The 15,404-nt window shown below is 38.8% G+C and overlaps 1 protein-coding gene across 6 annotated transcripts in view; it reads right to left on the bottom strand.

Moving 5' to 3' along the window:
- GRIK2 (glutamate ionotropic receptor kainate type subunit 2) overlaps positions 1–15,404 on the bottom strand; it is a 611,480-nt gene that overhangs the window by 185,052 nt on the left and 411,024 nt on the right. For 5 of the 6 annotated variants that reach the window (XM_073336875.1, XM_073336874.1, XM_073336872.1 and 2 more), the window contains one exon: positions 13,642–13,865. The exons of the other annotated variant lie outside the window; for it this stretch is intronic. In XM_073336875.1, coding sequence (XP_073192976.1) covers positions 13,642–13,865 — 224 coding nt within the window. The remainder of the gene's footprint in view (positions 1–13,641; positions 13,866–15,404) is intronic. 6 annotated transcript variants of the gene reach the window in all.

Below are 15,404 nucleotides of genomic sequence, written 5' to 3'. Positions count from 1 at the left end.
TTATGTATGTGCTTATGACTTTACAGGACTAGGGACTATCTGTTCAATACTGGTGCCACACGTGTAATAATTCACCATGCTAAAATTCATAATACTATTGATAAACAAAATCTAAAGAACCTCTACAGAACTTTTTAATCAAACAAAAATCATTTTAACTAGACCCGCTAAATCGATGCAGCTGCATTGATTACAGCAGCGCCGATTTAGCTCCGTAGTGAAGACCAGCTCTGAGTGAGAGTGAGTGAACTGAGTCTTCTGAAGGAAAGCCAGAGACAACTGCTTCAGTAGCAGCACTGGAAAGTTAACTACTATCTTCTTCCTTCTGAGTCACTTCAGAACTATCTGAATGATGCCACAGAGGCTGAATGTAGGCTACATGATGCTTTGCTGACTCCTCCTGCTCTAAGTCCTTAAAGTGGGTTATTTCAACTCATGAGTTGAAAACTGCTGTCTATAGATAGTAAGGTGGTCATGTTGCTAATGGGGCTGAGTCAAAAAGATGAATACTACTGCACCCGCTGTTTATCAGTAGGATTGTCCTGGTGAATCAGAAGGGAAATGTTTATCACTCCTGGTGTAAGACAGCAGGATCTTTCTGCCTCTACTGAATTCCATCCTGTCATTGGCTGAATCTGACTTCTTTCTCCAGGTCTTTGAGTTGACACAATCAATGGACACATCTTGGGGTTTTTTTTTTTCCCAATTTTTAAAAAATAGATCTCTGATGTTGCTATTTTTAAATTAAACTCATGGTAAAACTGATATAAAATTACATCATGCTTACGGGTAATGACTGGAAAGAGAAATTTAGGAAGTTTCTTTTTAATGTGTACTTGGCTGGTGAAGGTACTAATGTGGTTTCCAGCAGTGAGGTCAAAGCAAACTGCTATTTTATTGTAAACAATAGGACTGTCTCATTCAGACAAGATACACATTGCATGTATTTGGCCACTTGGCTATGCACAATTACTTTTTACTGAGAAAAGAAGCATAAGATGCTATTTTCACTGGTGATCTAATAAAGTTAGTTTCAAGGGTCTGTACTAGCAGAAAGAAAGGCAGACTCCTTTTGCTATCCATCAATTATCCAAGCAGTCCTAAGTTCATATGAATCCAGAAAACAAGGAGCAATGCCTACAATCTAAAAATACTCAAGGTTGTCCTACGAGAATATCTCCCAGTCTCAACTTCTTTCATGTAGCTTCTGCTCTTCTGTCTAAGAAAGGAAGCTGCTGCTGCTTGCTATTTTGATCAGGATTTTGCACAATGTATTATTCACTCTTTGCTTCCAAGGATTTATGTCTGTCTTTCCATCAAGGCAGGATAAAAACAACAACAACAAAAAACAGGATACATTTGTAGCTCCACATAAGGCTCATGTGTTTGTCACTTTACATGGCTGGTATCTGTCAGTTCTTGAACCATTTTTCTTCTTCTTGATCTTGTGGTGATTGTCCTGCCCTGTCCCCACCCCGGCCTCACACTACTCAACTCTAGAGGTTATTTTTATTCCAAAGGTCAGATCAATGGAATGACCTTAATAACACAAACAACTTCTTCACGGGTGAACATTGTGACATCAGAAAGCTAAAGATGGCTAATAAAGTCCTGAAAAGAGGCTAGTCCAATTAAACAAAGTACAGACTACTGTATTTCTAGGGTTCTCTGATGCTGAGCACGTATAAACCCTAGAAATGTGTCAATCAACCTATGGAGGTGGAATTCATCACACCACTGCTTCAGCTGGTTGTAGGGAAGTTTTGGAACTCTATGCACCATATAAGACCAGAAGAAATGGATATGCATCTTTCATCAATGCCAAGTATAGTGGCGGCTTTCACATCTCTGTTGAGGAAGTCCTTTACTACCTTTATGTCAAGACAGTGTGCCATACAGGATACATGTGGGAAATAGTTGTCACACACAGCCAAGACATATGAAAGGCAATAAAGTCAAGAGAGAGAAGTGTCTGTCAAATATTCTTCTATGACAACATGCAATTTATTCAAAACTATTTTCTATATACTGCTTGTCATATCCACATATGAACTAGGGGTGTGCTGGTGAATTAGTGCTTGCCTATGTGGGGACACTCAAGAAAATTACTCTAAATTAACTAAAGATGTGAATTTAAAGTGGATTATTTCAACTGCATTAAACATAAAAACGGCCATCCTGGGTCAGACCAAAGGTCCATCTAGCCCAGTATGCTGTCTTCTGACAGCGGACAATGCCAGGTGATCCAGAGGGAATGAACAGAACACATAATCATCAAGGGATCCATCCCCTGTTGCCCACTCCCAGCTTTTGGCAAACAGAGGATAGGGACACCATCCCTGTCCATTCTGGCTAAAAGCCATTGATGGACCTATCCTCCATGAATTTATCTATTTCTTTTTTTTTACCCTGTTATAGTCTTGGCCTTCACAACATCCTCTGGCAAGGAGTTCCACAGGTTGACTGGGCATTGTGTGAAAAAAATACTTCCTTTTGTTTGTTTTAAATCTGCTGCCTATTAATTTCATTTGGTGGCCCCTAGTTCTTGTGTTATGAGATGGAGTAAATAACACTTCCTTATTTACTTTCTTCACACTTGATTTTATAGACCTCTATCATACCCTTAGTCATCTCTTTTCCGAGCTGAAAAGTCTGAGTCTTATTCATCTCTCCTCATACAGCAGCTGTTCCATACCCCTAATAATTTTTATTGCCCTTTTCTGAACCTTTTCCAAGTCCAATATATCTTTTTTGAGATGGGCAGACCACATTTGCATGCAGTATTCAAGATGTGGGTGTACCATGGATTTATATAGAGGCAATATGATAATTTCTGTCTTATTATCTATCCCTTTCTTAATGATTCCCAACATTCTGTTTGCTTTTTTGACTGCCACTGCACATTGAGTGGACATTTTCAGAGAACTATCCACAATGATTCCAAGATCTCTCTCTTAAGTGGTAACAGCTAATTTAGACCCCATCATTGTATAGGTATAGTTGGGATTATGTTTTCCAGTGTGCATTACTTTGCATTTATCAGCATTGAATTTCATTTGCCATTTTGTTGCCTAGGCACCCAATTTTGAGACCCCTGTGTAAACACTCATTTAGAAATAAAGTGGCCTTAATTTGGTTTTCTTTCATTCACTACAGAACTAAAGCAAGCCCATAGATTGACATGGATAATGTTGCTAAGGCTGAGACAATGTGTAGTAATGGAAGTGTAACTAGCAGGTTAGCCATGTAACCATGGTTTGACCTTGTAACTTTTAAGGATGTGCCCTACTGAAGCATTCATGGCTTGGCAATGTTCTGGCTCATTTTTTTTTTTCTTTTTGGACAGGTGGGTTAAAAATAGTAAGCCATTATCTTTCAGAATCCCTTATTTTCACATCAGGAACCTGCATCTCTGCAGCACAGCTAATATTCCACAATAGGAACGGAGGTGACCTGACAGTATTTTTATCCCTTGTCATTTCTCTTGGCAAGGCCTGGGATGTTGCAGCATTGGATATCTCCTGCAGACATTTGAAAGGTATTTATGGCATTGCCCTGTCTCAAATAAGGCTGCACTTGCCCTGATAAAATGGGATATGTTAACAAGGAAAAGTTTCCTTCACATGAGCGATGAAGCGCCTCCCCTCCCCCCCCCCCCGAGCATTTACATGACTATCCATCGTTGGGTTTGCTTGATTTTGCATAGGTAAGGTACTCAACTGGTGATAGTCAAGTGTGGACTTGACCATCGGATACCTCAGGCAAGCAGCCTCATGTCAATGGAAAAGTAGTCAACACTCATCATTTCAGATTTTCGCTTTAACAGATGCTGTATTTTGTGTTGTGCAATGATGGTTATTGCCTACGTGGAGCTCTTCTGTGAACATCATAGGACTCCCTAGCACTCTTATTGCTCTCTGTGATCTCTCTTGTTCCGCTAGTAGAGTAGTCTCCATCCTTCCCCACGTTACAGGTCATACTTTGTTTTGCAACACTGCAGGAAAAAAGGTTTAAATACTACATGATGGAGAGAGTGCTATGCATTTTTCCACTAGTATTATGTGTGCTAGGGCACAGCACAGAAAAAAAAAAAACTCCTATGCTGGTTTTCCTAAGGAGCACTATCCTAGCTTGGTTACTGTCATCATCTCCCCATTGGAAAAATAAACTGAGTCATCTGCAGAGGTTCCCTCCTCCTATGACTGCCTAAGAACAACATTCACCAAACTGGAAAGGCTATCCTTACACCGTGGCTTCCTTCTTTCCCCCATCGTCAATTCAAAGATTGCTGTGGTCTGACTCTAGCAGAAGACTTACAGTGTCAATGTCAGGACTGTCCAGTGTTTTCTCATTGAACCCTAAATGTTTCTTTTTAAGCACACTTCACTCCTCTTTCACACCAGTATTCTGCGTACTGCTCTTGCTTATTGCATGTGCTGATGACTAATAGAAGTTGCAAATGTGCCTGGGTCATTTGCAAAAGGGCAGAATTTGCAAACCTTTCCCCAAACTAAGGCAGAGAACTAGTACAGACACTACTTTTCAGACCTGACTACACCTTTCCCAATAGGGAATGTGTATGCAGATATGGTTATTATATTTTGGTGATAGCCTCTCAGATTCTGTCACCACCTAACAAAGATAAACAGGAAATATTGCTGTGGGAAGGGGGGATGATAGCACATTTAACACTGCAGTCGTCCCCCCCCCACAACCCCAGCCAGAGGAAGGATATCAAGGCCATTAATCAAATGAAACAAAGAATATGAGGACTATACCTTTTACAACTAAACACAATCAAATATAGACAATTATGAAACTATTGCGAAAAATTTGATTGTTGTGAATGATAATATACTGCCAAAGTGAATTTCATGGTATGTACAGACCGTTTTTTGTAGTAACCTAGCTGCAGCAAAGTGACAGAAAACTGGAGACCATTACATTCAAATACTTAGATAATATGACATTTACACATGTGTATATAGGAATGATGGGACACTTAATATAACATTCTCCAGCAGCCCCTACCATATGCCTGGGACTAAATGCTCACACACAATTACGAAACTCTTGCAAGTTGTATGAATGGTTACTCAGGCAGAGTCCCTGCATTGAAAATGAATGCTGTTAAGCACAGTGAGGCACAGAGCCAGATTAATCGTTAGCCAGACATAAACTCAGAAAATGGAAGCAGGCATTAAAACAAACTCACTATTTCAAAGACCAAAGCAACACAACCATGTCATTCACCAGATTGCGACTCAGGAGGCTGTATTAGTTAAGACGGTTCAATCGCAGGATCCTCAGTAAAGGGATTGCTGGGAGGGGCTTTGGATCCTGAGATCATTATTTCTGTAATCAAAGAGATCCTGAAAATCACTGCAACTGGTATCTTTGTGGCAGTGAAACACACTCTGCAACAAGATGCAAAATGAGAGATCAAAACCAGAGATACTACACCACAAAAACGATCACAACACAAGATTAGTTGACACCTTCCACCAACACTATTGTTAGGAGGGAAATGTTAGTACTCATGAATAACAGGGCCTCAAAAAGAAAAAAAAACAAAACAAAAACAGTCTTGAAACCAGGAATGGACTACCCAGCTGATTACAGGTGACTGCCTACTTGAATGATACTTAGATAAAGTAAAGACAGGTATATTATGGCATACAGGTGCACAAATAAATATAATACTGGATCAAAAGGCACACACTTTCTGCTCATCTGTGACAATTTTACATACTTCTGGGAATGGAGGGAAATTTTGATGTGAAGGTGGTGAATGGGACTAAGATTGCTAAAAATGGACTGATGATTCAGTTTGGCCATCCACCGTACATCCTTTGGGATGTAAGGTGAGGTCCAATTTCCATTGCTGCTATGTAATGAGTCACGGAGAAGTTTGTGATTGTTTACTCTGTTCTGAACAAAGGGTGTGAAAGAAACAATTTCCAGTCTGCATTCATATGTACAAAGCATAGGTGGAGAACTTTATCTCAAAATTAGCAGTTATCACGCCAGTTCACCACCAGCCCTACAGCTCTATTCTTAGAGCAGTGCCCATCTCCATATTGGAGGTGGGGGTGGGGAAGGAATTTGCTTAGGCCAGCATGGGGATGGCCAACTCCTGGGAGGGGAGCGAGGAGTGATTAAGCCCAGATATGTGGGAGCTGAGCCCCTTCTTGTGCCTCAAAGATCACATGGGAGTGTAGATGGGGGAGAGAGGGAGGGACTTCTCTGCCTCCCATTTGCTAGCCGGGGTGGGGGGAGATTAGGGGAGCTGACTGGCTCTCTCAGACTCCCCTCTCAATTTAAAGTCTTTCCAGGTATCTGGGAGCCATCTTGATACTATTGTCCTCTGTCCATATAGTTGAGGAATTAATGAAACCCATATTGTTCCCAGTATCCTTTCTGGTTTGGCTAAAAGGATGGAATATTGAGTCTTTATACTGATCAGAGAAAACTGCTAGTAGACAGACACACTACCTAGATTTCCAAGAAATACTGGATGACTTAGAGTGAAGAGAATGCTTTACTGTACTTGATCTAGTTAAATCCTATCCCCTAGCTTTCATGAATGATGATGCCCAGAAGCTGACCACACTTGTAACACCATGGTGAATAGCAAATGTTCGGCCAACATGTAAGGAAACTGCTTAAGAAATTGCAAATCAATGATGTATAATAAAAACTAGTAAATATGACCTTTTTACATTAATCTCATATATATGGTAATTTTCTTTTAAAGTAACCGATATCAAAGTGTGAAACTTTCACAAACTGATTGCCATTCAAAGTTTGAAGCAAGAGAAACCAAAACACTCTAAAATGTACAAAAGCTAATGGACTTTCTGGAACACTTTTTCATAGGATAACTAGAGATTTTTTGTTCATATTGCTAATACCTTATATGAGCCCATAAGAGGAACTAGTGAGCTGGAAAAGAAACAGAAGAGAAGGAAAAGACAGTCTTGCCACTAATTCCTGCTCAGAAAGTCCACTGAAGAGAGAACCCACAACCACCAAAACATTTTGGAGGCTGGTGAATGGTTTATCAACTCCTATCTCTCCTGCTAGTCTCTCCTCAGTCTCAACAATCATTTCTTTTGAACATTGAGGCTTCAAATGAAGGGCTAGGAGCAATATGGTATCCTTGGGAAGAAGATAAACTGTAAGCAATGGCCTCAGTCAAAAACTACTGCTTGATTTCAAGTTAAAATCCTGGCTTTGAAATAGCTGTTACTGATTATCTAGGGACATGTGAGTAGTCTGAGTGAAGTCAATGGGACTACTCATGGGTTTTTATGTTTAAGCACATGATTAAGTACATTGCTGGATCAGTGCCTATTGTATTATATGCCACTACTTATAGTGGGTGGGGTAGGGGGAAGTCCTCACACTTGTCATAGCAGCAGCAAAACTAAATGCTATAAGATAACATAATTGAAATCTTCTAGTTTTGTTATCGGAGATAGGCTTTTCCAGGCCTATGTTGATGCAGTTTCCTTTTCTAGACGCCCCTGAATATGAAGGAATATATGGTGCATTGAACCCCTGAGGACTCGTGGGATAACATCCTCGTGTCTGATATACACGAGCAGTGTAAGGGGCTGGAGGGGCAGATATCTCTCACTCCACCATATTATTATTGATCTCCCATTAGCCAAGAGCAGCTTAAAAGAAACAGGTTAAGAACCCCACCCCAAGGTCAAAGGCAAAAATCAACAGATCAGGAGAACAGAGATGGCAAGACTCCTGATAAAAGAATGAGAAAATAAGAAAGAATTCCTGTATAGATAGGTAGCACCCAGAAAATTACTTGTGTTATCAGAACTACATAAGCCATTATTTTACCACTTTAGATAAAAAAAAAAAAGCTCCAGAGAGATTCTACTGGCCATGAACAGATTCAGTTTATAGAAGCAATGTTTTTTTTCAGGGTGTTAATTAGAAAAAACCTAACATTCAGAAAAAAAAGGCCCCTTACAGCACTTTACCACCACTGCTCTTCCATCTTATTTGCACTAAAGGAATGCAAAGGAATCCTATGTGAAGGACATGCAGCTGATCTGTAATAAGGTATGAGCACAGTATGTGATGTGGTTATTGGGATATTCACTGCATGACTGCACCGGTTTAGCTTAATAGCAGCCTGCTGGAACAAACAAGCAGGAAACAAGATAAGGACTCAGTATAAGACATCTCTCAACCAACTCTTTATGGACCGTTTTAAAAGACAATGGAAGGATGATTGTCTGGAGGAGATTGAGTCAACTCTCCTGTGAAGCTTACCAAACTGGTTTTGGACTCACATGGCCAAAAAACCCAGGAAGAAAGAAGACTCTGAGATTTAAATGGATTCTCTCTCTCTCTCTCTCTCTCATTGGGGAGAGATAGTTGATAGGAAACTGTTCAGAGGGACAGACCCTAGGCAGGGCATCTGAAGAAGCCAGGTCTTCCTAGGCTCCCTAAGGGCAGAAGGGCTTAGGTAAGATAGACATGTAGAAATTTCATTGTTTTAAATCCCCTTTTCTCCTTTGTTATGCTTTCTTCCTATTGTTAAGATTAAACAACACTTTTGTTTAAGAGGGCTGTCTGATCACTGTATTAACCACTAGTCACAAGCTCCCAAAGGGAAGAAGAGCAGATACCAAAACCAGTGATACCAAGGATAAGCACAGTTGATTTACAGGGTACAACAGCCCATGTCTCTGTCTAGGAATGGGAAAATTGTGTGCTTCTACCCTAGGGAAGTAATGGCACAAGGCCTGAGTGGTCTGCACTCAGAGTGGCCAGAGAAGGAGTCACAGTTGCAGCTAACCCTGTAACCATAACCATCTATGATTAGAACTTAACAGGTGATGCTTTGAAAACATATTAGTAATAATAAGGCACTTCACTAAATTTGCAAAGACCTTCCCAACAACCAATAAATCAAGCACAAAAACTGCTGATAAAATATTCAGAGATTTTAGCCTTCCCTTTGGATTTCCTGAAGAGATCAATTACGGACAGGTTATGGAATTTGAAAATCAATTATTTGAGAGACTTGTGCTTGTTGTGGGCTATAAAACTCTCATGTCACAGCTTACCCTGTGGAATGAAACCTCGCTGAACAATTCAACAGAACACTATTAACAGTGTCACCAACATAAACTGAAGAACAAGAGTCAAATTGGAAGAACTATTTAAATAAAGTAGTACATGTTTATAACAGCTCCGAGCATGAAACTGGTTATTCTTCATATTCCTTGCTGTATTGGCAATCTCCAGGACTACCCAGATAACTTTTAAGATTTCATAGAGAACAAAGAGAGCAACAACTATTTCGTCTTCAAAGACTAATAGGAAGAATGGATGAAGAGCGCTTATGAGATTGCAGTTCAAAACAATAAGACGACAGCAGGAAAGAAAACTTATTAGAACTGGAAAGCTCTGAACAGTTTTGTACCCAAGGGAGACAGATATCTTGCCAGAAGACTGTCCACAGAATCACTAGTCATATTGAGAAGACACAATTTATTCTGTCGATGAATATAGGGTCTGTGTACACAGTGAAACTCCAAAGAGGAGTGGATATAAGTAAAGTAACTTTCTTTGCAACTTCCAGTGCATTCTGATCACCTTTCGCTGAGAACCCAAAAAGGTAAAACACAAGCATAATGGCAAAGAAGAGAAGATATTAGGAGTAGAATCCAATGGGCTGTCAGTTGTGCCAAATGAAGACACCCATAGCTGGATACAATTACAAATCTTTTGCAATTGCCAACAGAGGGCAGAATTTCCAGGTGGGCTTCCAGTTCACAGAAGTAGAATAGCTCCAGTGTCCTTGAAGTACATTTACAACAATGTCAATGTGTTTTTTTATTCAAAACACAAGTTAAAAATGGAGGGTAGAGTTTCAAACTGGGGACCATTTGGAAGAGTTGCTCATTGTGGTTTTCATCTGGCAGGCTAGCAGAACCACACTTCTGTATGAGATGGATTGACTGCCTCCCTCCCCCCCCCCTTCTTGGTTAAATAGACAGAGAAACCCAAAGCAAAGTGAAGGTGGGAGGCAGGCTTCAAAGAGTATGAAAAGGAAAATCCTGCTATGGAAAGTTAAGGAATACTAACACAAGTTACTGTAAAGTGATTTCCAGTCCCAACAGAAAACAGTTCAGGTCAGCTTTCAAGATGAGTATTGATGTGCCTGTATATTCTTTCCAACCTAACCTTCCATTCAGAATGCAACACAACACCTGCATGCGCACACACCCAACACTTGGTGTAATTATGATAAGAGAAAATTGAGAGCAAAAGTCTTCTAGATAGCCAGTAAATCTGGTTGATCTCTTTTGGACTCAGAGAGTAAATAACCTAGTTCTTTACATCTGGATTCTACTTATGCAGCAAAATATAATACTCTTTCTTGTGAAAAAGAGGATAGGCAAAGATATAAATTTTTTAGGCCTGTTTATCCTCTACTATGTTGTTTTCACTAAAGTGCTCTCCCTTTATTTTCTGCCTGAGAGACACAACCTCCACAATGACTTCCTCAGTTTCCTCCTGTTTAAAAAACTAGGCCATCCAATCAGTGAACTCAATCCACTGCATGTGGTCTAAGTGACCCCTAAAACCAGTTAGATAGTGAATTCCCAGTATAGCAACTCAAAGAGGTACAGCGCACAAAAGCTCATAGGACCTAATATTGTTTATTAAACCTATTAGGATATTTATGAATAATGAACACATTCATAAAATCATGCTGTGTTCATGAAACAATTCACAAATGAAAAAGGCCAAATATGACAAATAAATGGTTCACATTCATAAATTCCAAAGCCAAAAAGGACCATTGTGATCATCTAGACTGACCTCTGAACTTCCCCCAAAATAATTCCAATGAATAGTCTGATGAGCTGTAATTGCAAAACATATGTTTCACCACAAAAGATATACCAGGTAGTATACTGCTTCAAACATAGTTATACCCTATTATTAAATACTGGCAGTCAAATATTCATTATGCTGCAGGTTGCTACATCATCAAATCTTTTTTAAGAGGGGAATCTAAAAGGAACGTATCAATTTAAGGACATACAGCCTTCAAGTTCCATGACCTATCATGACTGGAATGCATACGGTACAAAACTTTCTGAATTCCATACATTACACAGTGCATCACCTACATTATATGTTGTAGTGAAACTGCACATTTAGTAGTGCCTGCTGAAATATCCAAGTCCACTACGATACAGTTATAATATCTGGCCCTATAATGACAACAGGTAGATTATTACTTTCACAAACAGGCTGTTTTACTTCTGTGTAGTCTGTATTTTACAATCTTTAGTATTCTTCGATAGATCATCATTTAAGTTTGTTTCTCTGTATAAAGGCACTATAAATCTTGGATTGGAAATCCTAGCACATACATATTTTTAACAAAAAGCTTTCTACTTTATGGGAAAAATGTATCCTTTCTAATTCTACTTCTTGGATTTCTGCATACACTATCAATATTTCATTGTACAAGTTAACAAATACTTAAATGTTATCTGTAGCTCTGAAGACTGATGTAAACTTGGAAATAAAACAGATTTTACACAACTTTCTCACTGTACACAACCCTCTATTCTATATTTTTGTATTGCTTTATGAGAAAGATATGCTTCTGAGTACATCAGGATTTTATAGAGCCAAATGACAAAACAAGTGAAAACAAGTTCAGCAATAACCCTTTACTATGGGTGCTTCTGCTTGTTGATAAACATTCCTCCCAGCTCAGTGAGTGATATGAGGTGACTGAATATCATAATAAAAAAAAGTTTCTAAAAAATTGAACAAATAGTTTGTAGGGTCAGAAAAAGTCTCCCACAAGATACAGCAGGAAATATTTTCAGAGCGGTGTGTAGGCTGTGCACCACGCTCAAAAATTTCCTTATAAAGTAAAGTTTGGGTTAATTTTTTTGGAAATACATGTAAATACACGCAGCATGTGTTCCACAATAAACCATTTGTGCATTTTTGCTATACTATCGAATTCAGTGCTTTCAGAAGTATCTTTGTTATAGGATCACCTCTGAAATAGAGATTTGGTCTTCATCAAAAATCCACGAAGTCTACTCTATTTTCAAGGAACTTCCAATGTAAGTCCTTGGCTCTTTAAAATTGTCCTTTAATGAAGGCACACAAGTGAAGTTTTTCACTACAAGATGCAGCATGTGTTTCGGAGCGTTATCTACATAACTGTATGCCTGGGTGCCCTTGCTGAATTACTTATGAGTTGGAAGTGTAAGTAGCTTCAAGGATTACTACCTTTCCATCTGCCAGAGGAATGATACAACCTCTACCAAAGGAAAGAGATAGTATCAAAGAAAGATGTGGAACCCTTACATCAATTCCAGCATAAGGGAAAAGGATAGGGAGACTCCACTATGCACAGGAGAATAACATCACAAAAAATTTGAAGCTGAGGGGAATTTTGTTATCAACATACAAGGATGGTTCTAAAAATTGACAGAAAAAAGTGTATTATAAGGTGAACTTAGGCAATCAGGTGGTCAAAAAGTCATCCATATTAAACTGTTTTAATTCATTAAATGATTTTAAAATGTCTGCCAATATCATGGAATGGTGCAAGTGATGTTACAGCAACAATCCAAGGAAAGTGGGATTTACTGGTTTCTCTAATGCTTTGCAATTTTTTGCAGTCACAGCACGAGTCACAGTTACAAAGTGAGTGCAAGGTTACAGTTCTGCAAGCATTTGGGGTCAATTCCAATTACTTTACAATGAAAAGGTAAAATACAATAATAAAAAAATTCCTATCAGAGTTATGGGATGCCCATGGGGGAAAAATGGCATGGCAGTGTCACCGTGTCTGCCCATCTCCCAGAGCTGTTATCAGTGCCTGTAAGATTAACAGAGGAGAAACACTGTACTGAAGAAAATGGGCAATAACGCAATTAAAGAGCAAGAAAGCAATACGTATTGGATTGCTTTATGATTTCATAATTGCAGCTTTGAGGCCCTTGACCCTAACAAGCCCAGCTAAGCATGGCTCCAAATACATCCCAGACTGGCATTTTAAATTAGATATTTTATCTCAGTGCATTTACCTGTACAAGATTTTAAATAAACTATTCAGTTGTTTTAATCCCGAGAAGCCAAGGAACCTTGAGTGAGCTAACAATTTTTATATTTAAAAGATATTATGAGCCCAATTTGAACATCTAAGGACAGATCTTGCTGTGGGCAGTTAAGTGCTTAACTTGGGGTATTTCCCTTCAATGCCACACCATGTCAGGCCAACACAATACAATCATCATTTTCTATCTGAACAGAAACACATGGGAGTGAAGAAAAAAAATATTCACAGGGATTGTTAATGTCTTTCAGTTTGAAAATAAAAGGGGAGAGGTACCTGGCATTCTGGTAGTTTAGTGACATAAACAGCATGCTGGAGGCTTAGCATGGCAGTGTACTACATTCTAATCAACAGTGAGAGACCTAATTAATTATTCCACTATACACCACACAGTGAAAAATAAGAGTAAGAAAGTAATAAAAAAATTGTGACTTTTGACAATTATTAGTAAGAAAAAGAAGATAATAATTGCCAAAAAATCACAAAAGTTATCATGTTACCTGGCTATGACAAAGAGCACACAACTGACACCCAAGTAAGCCAGCAGAATATACATCCAGATATCAGGGGAGAGAGGATTCAGGAAGGAGAAGACGCCCGGGTTTGTACCATTGGGCTTGCGGTACAAAATACTTATTCCGAGAGTCATAAAGGGTTTGGAAAAGTCGATGACCTTCTCTCGAACATAGGTAATAGCCAGTGGTGCAACTGCAAGGTCAGCTTTCTGTTGACAAAAATATAAAGAGAAGAGAAACAGGCCGTAAGTCAGAAGCAGCAGGCAGAAGCAGGCAATCAAATTAAACAAAACACTGACTTTACACTTGAGGAGGTCTGTCCCGGTACCTATTAAGATTAAATTTAAAGCTACCCTCTTCCTCTAGTAAGGAAGATGATTAATTCTGGTTCTCTTTCACTGAGTGTTTCTGAATTAACACAGCAGTATTTAGAGATATTACAGGAGTGGCAGGGAAAGGAGGCAAAATACAATATCCTTCAGAGGACCTGTGTCTTAGCTCTTTCCAATCTCTCTCTTAAAACTCCATTTGGCTTTGAGTGTCACTTCATATCTCTACTTTATAAATTCTTAAATGTGCTATTTAAAAAAATAGTAATAAACTTAAGAACCAGACGTGAACATGAATGCTTTTCAAGTAGTAATTCTATAGATATAGGGTGAAATCCTGGATCTGCTGAAGTCAGTGGGAAAACTCCAATTAACTTCAATGGGGCCCATAGTGAATGATTCCCCATTCCATTATACTAGTTTAGCTCCAAAGAAATGATAGAACCAGACCATACATTTAGAGCCAGATTCTGATTCCCTTACTTGCATCTTCTTCCAGGAGTAAACCAATTAACTTCAATGAGAATCTTTATAGACTAAGATACAAGCAACATACCGAATGATATCACAATCTTACCCCAAAACTTTTAAATAGCTTTGTGTGTGGGTGGGTGGAGGAACTGGGAGTAGGGAAGGAGAAGGCTGCTTGTGTTTATTTTAGCAGAAGGATATTTTGATGGAAATAGAAAATGTACAGAACAGTTTTACTGTGACAATTAACAGTTCTCATATATGCTGCACCTGCAAAACAACCATGGGGAACAATTTCTAGCTATGTAGCTATATCCTTACTAATTTGCATGAATGACTAGGTGACCTCATTGTAAATTACTGAATTTTGTGACCCATAAGTAAGTGAACACTTAAACACAAAACAAAAACAAAAAAAACCCCACACTTCACAAAAAGTATTTTGTCGGCTGCCATTCAGTTTTAATTATGTCAAAAATGCATAGCAAACTAGTAAATATACTAAAAAACAATGAAGAATCCGGTGGCACCGAAAAGACTAACAGATTTATTTGGGCATGAGAGAAGAAGTGGGTTTTTTTAACCACAAAAGCTTATACCCAAATAAATCTGTTAGTCTTTAAGGTGCTACTGGACTCCTTGTTGTTTTTGTGGATACAGACTAACATGGCTACCCTCTAATACTTAGTAAATATACTGTATTTTGTAAAAATAAAGACATCAAAGTAACATGCAATCTAACTACAGCACTGACTATTCAAATCTGTATTGATGGCTGATGAAAGACTCGCAATTTTGGGGGATGATTACAAAGTATCCAAGTTAAGAAGGTGCAGATTAGCCAGATTCTATGATCAGTTATAGAGATTGAGAGAGATGTAATGAAAGAGAGATGGAGTAACTATTGTGACAATAGCATGTTATTTTTAAAATGCCTGTCCTAAGCCT

This window comes from Lepidochelys kempii, chromosome 3 (genome assembly GCF_965140265.1).
Source record: "Lepidochelys kempii isolate rLepKem1 chromosome 3, rLepKem1.hap2, whole genome shotgun sequence".
NCBI lineage: Eukaryota > Metazoa > Chordata > Testudines > Cheloniidae > Lepidochelys > Lepidochelys kempii.
This window is presented reverse-complemented; position numbering and strand designations above follow the sequence as displayed.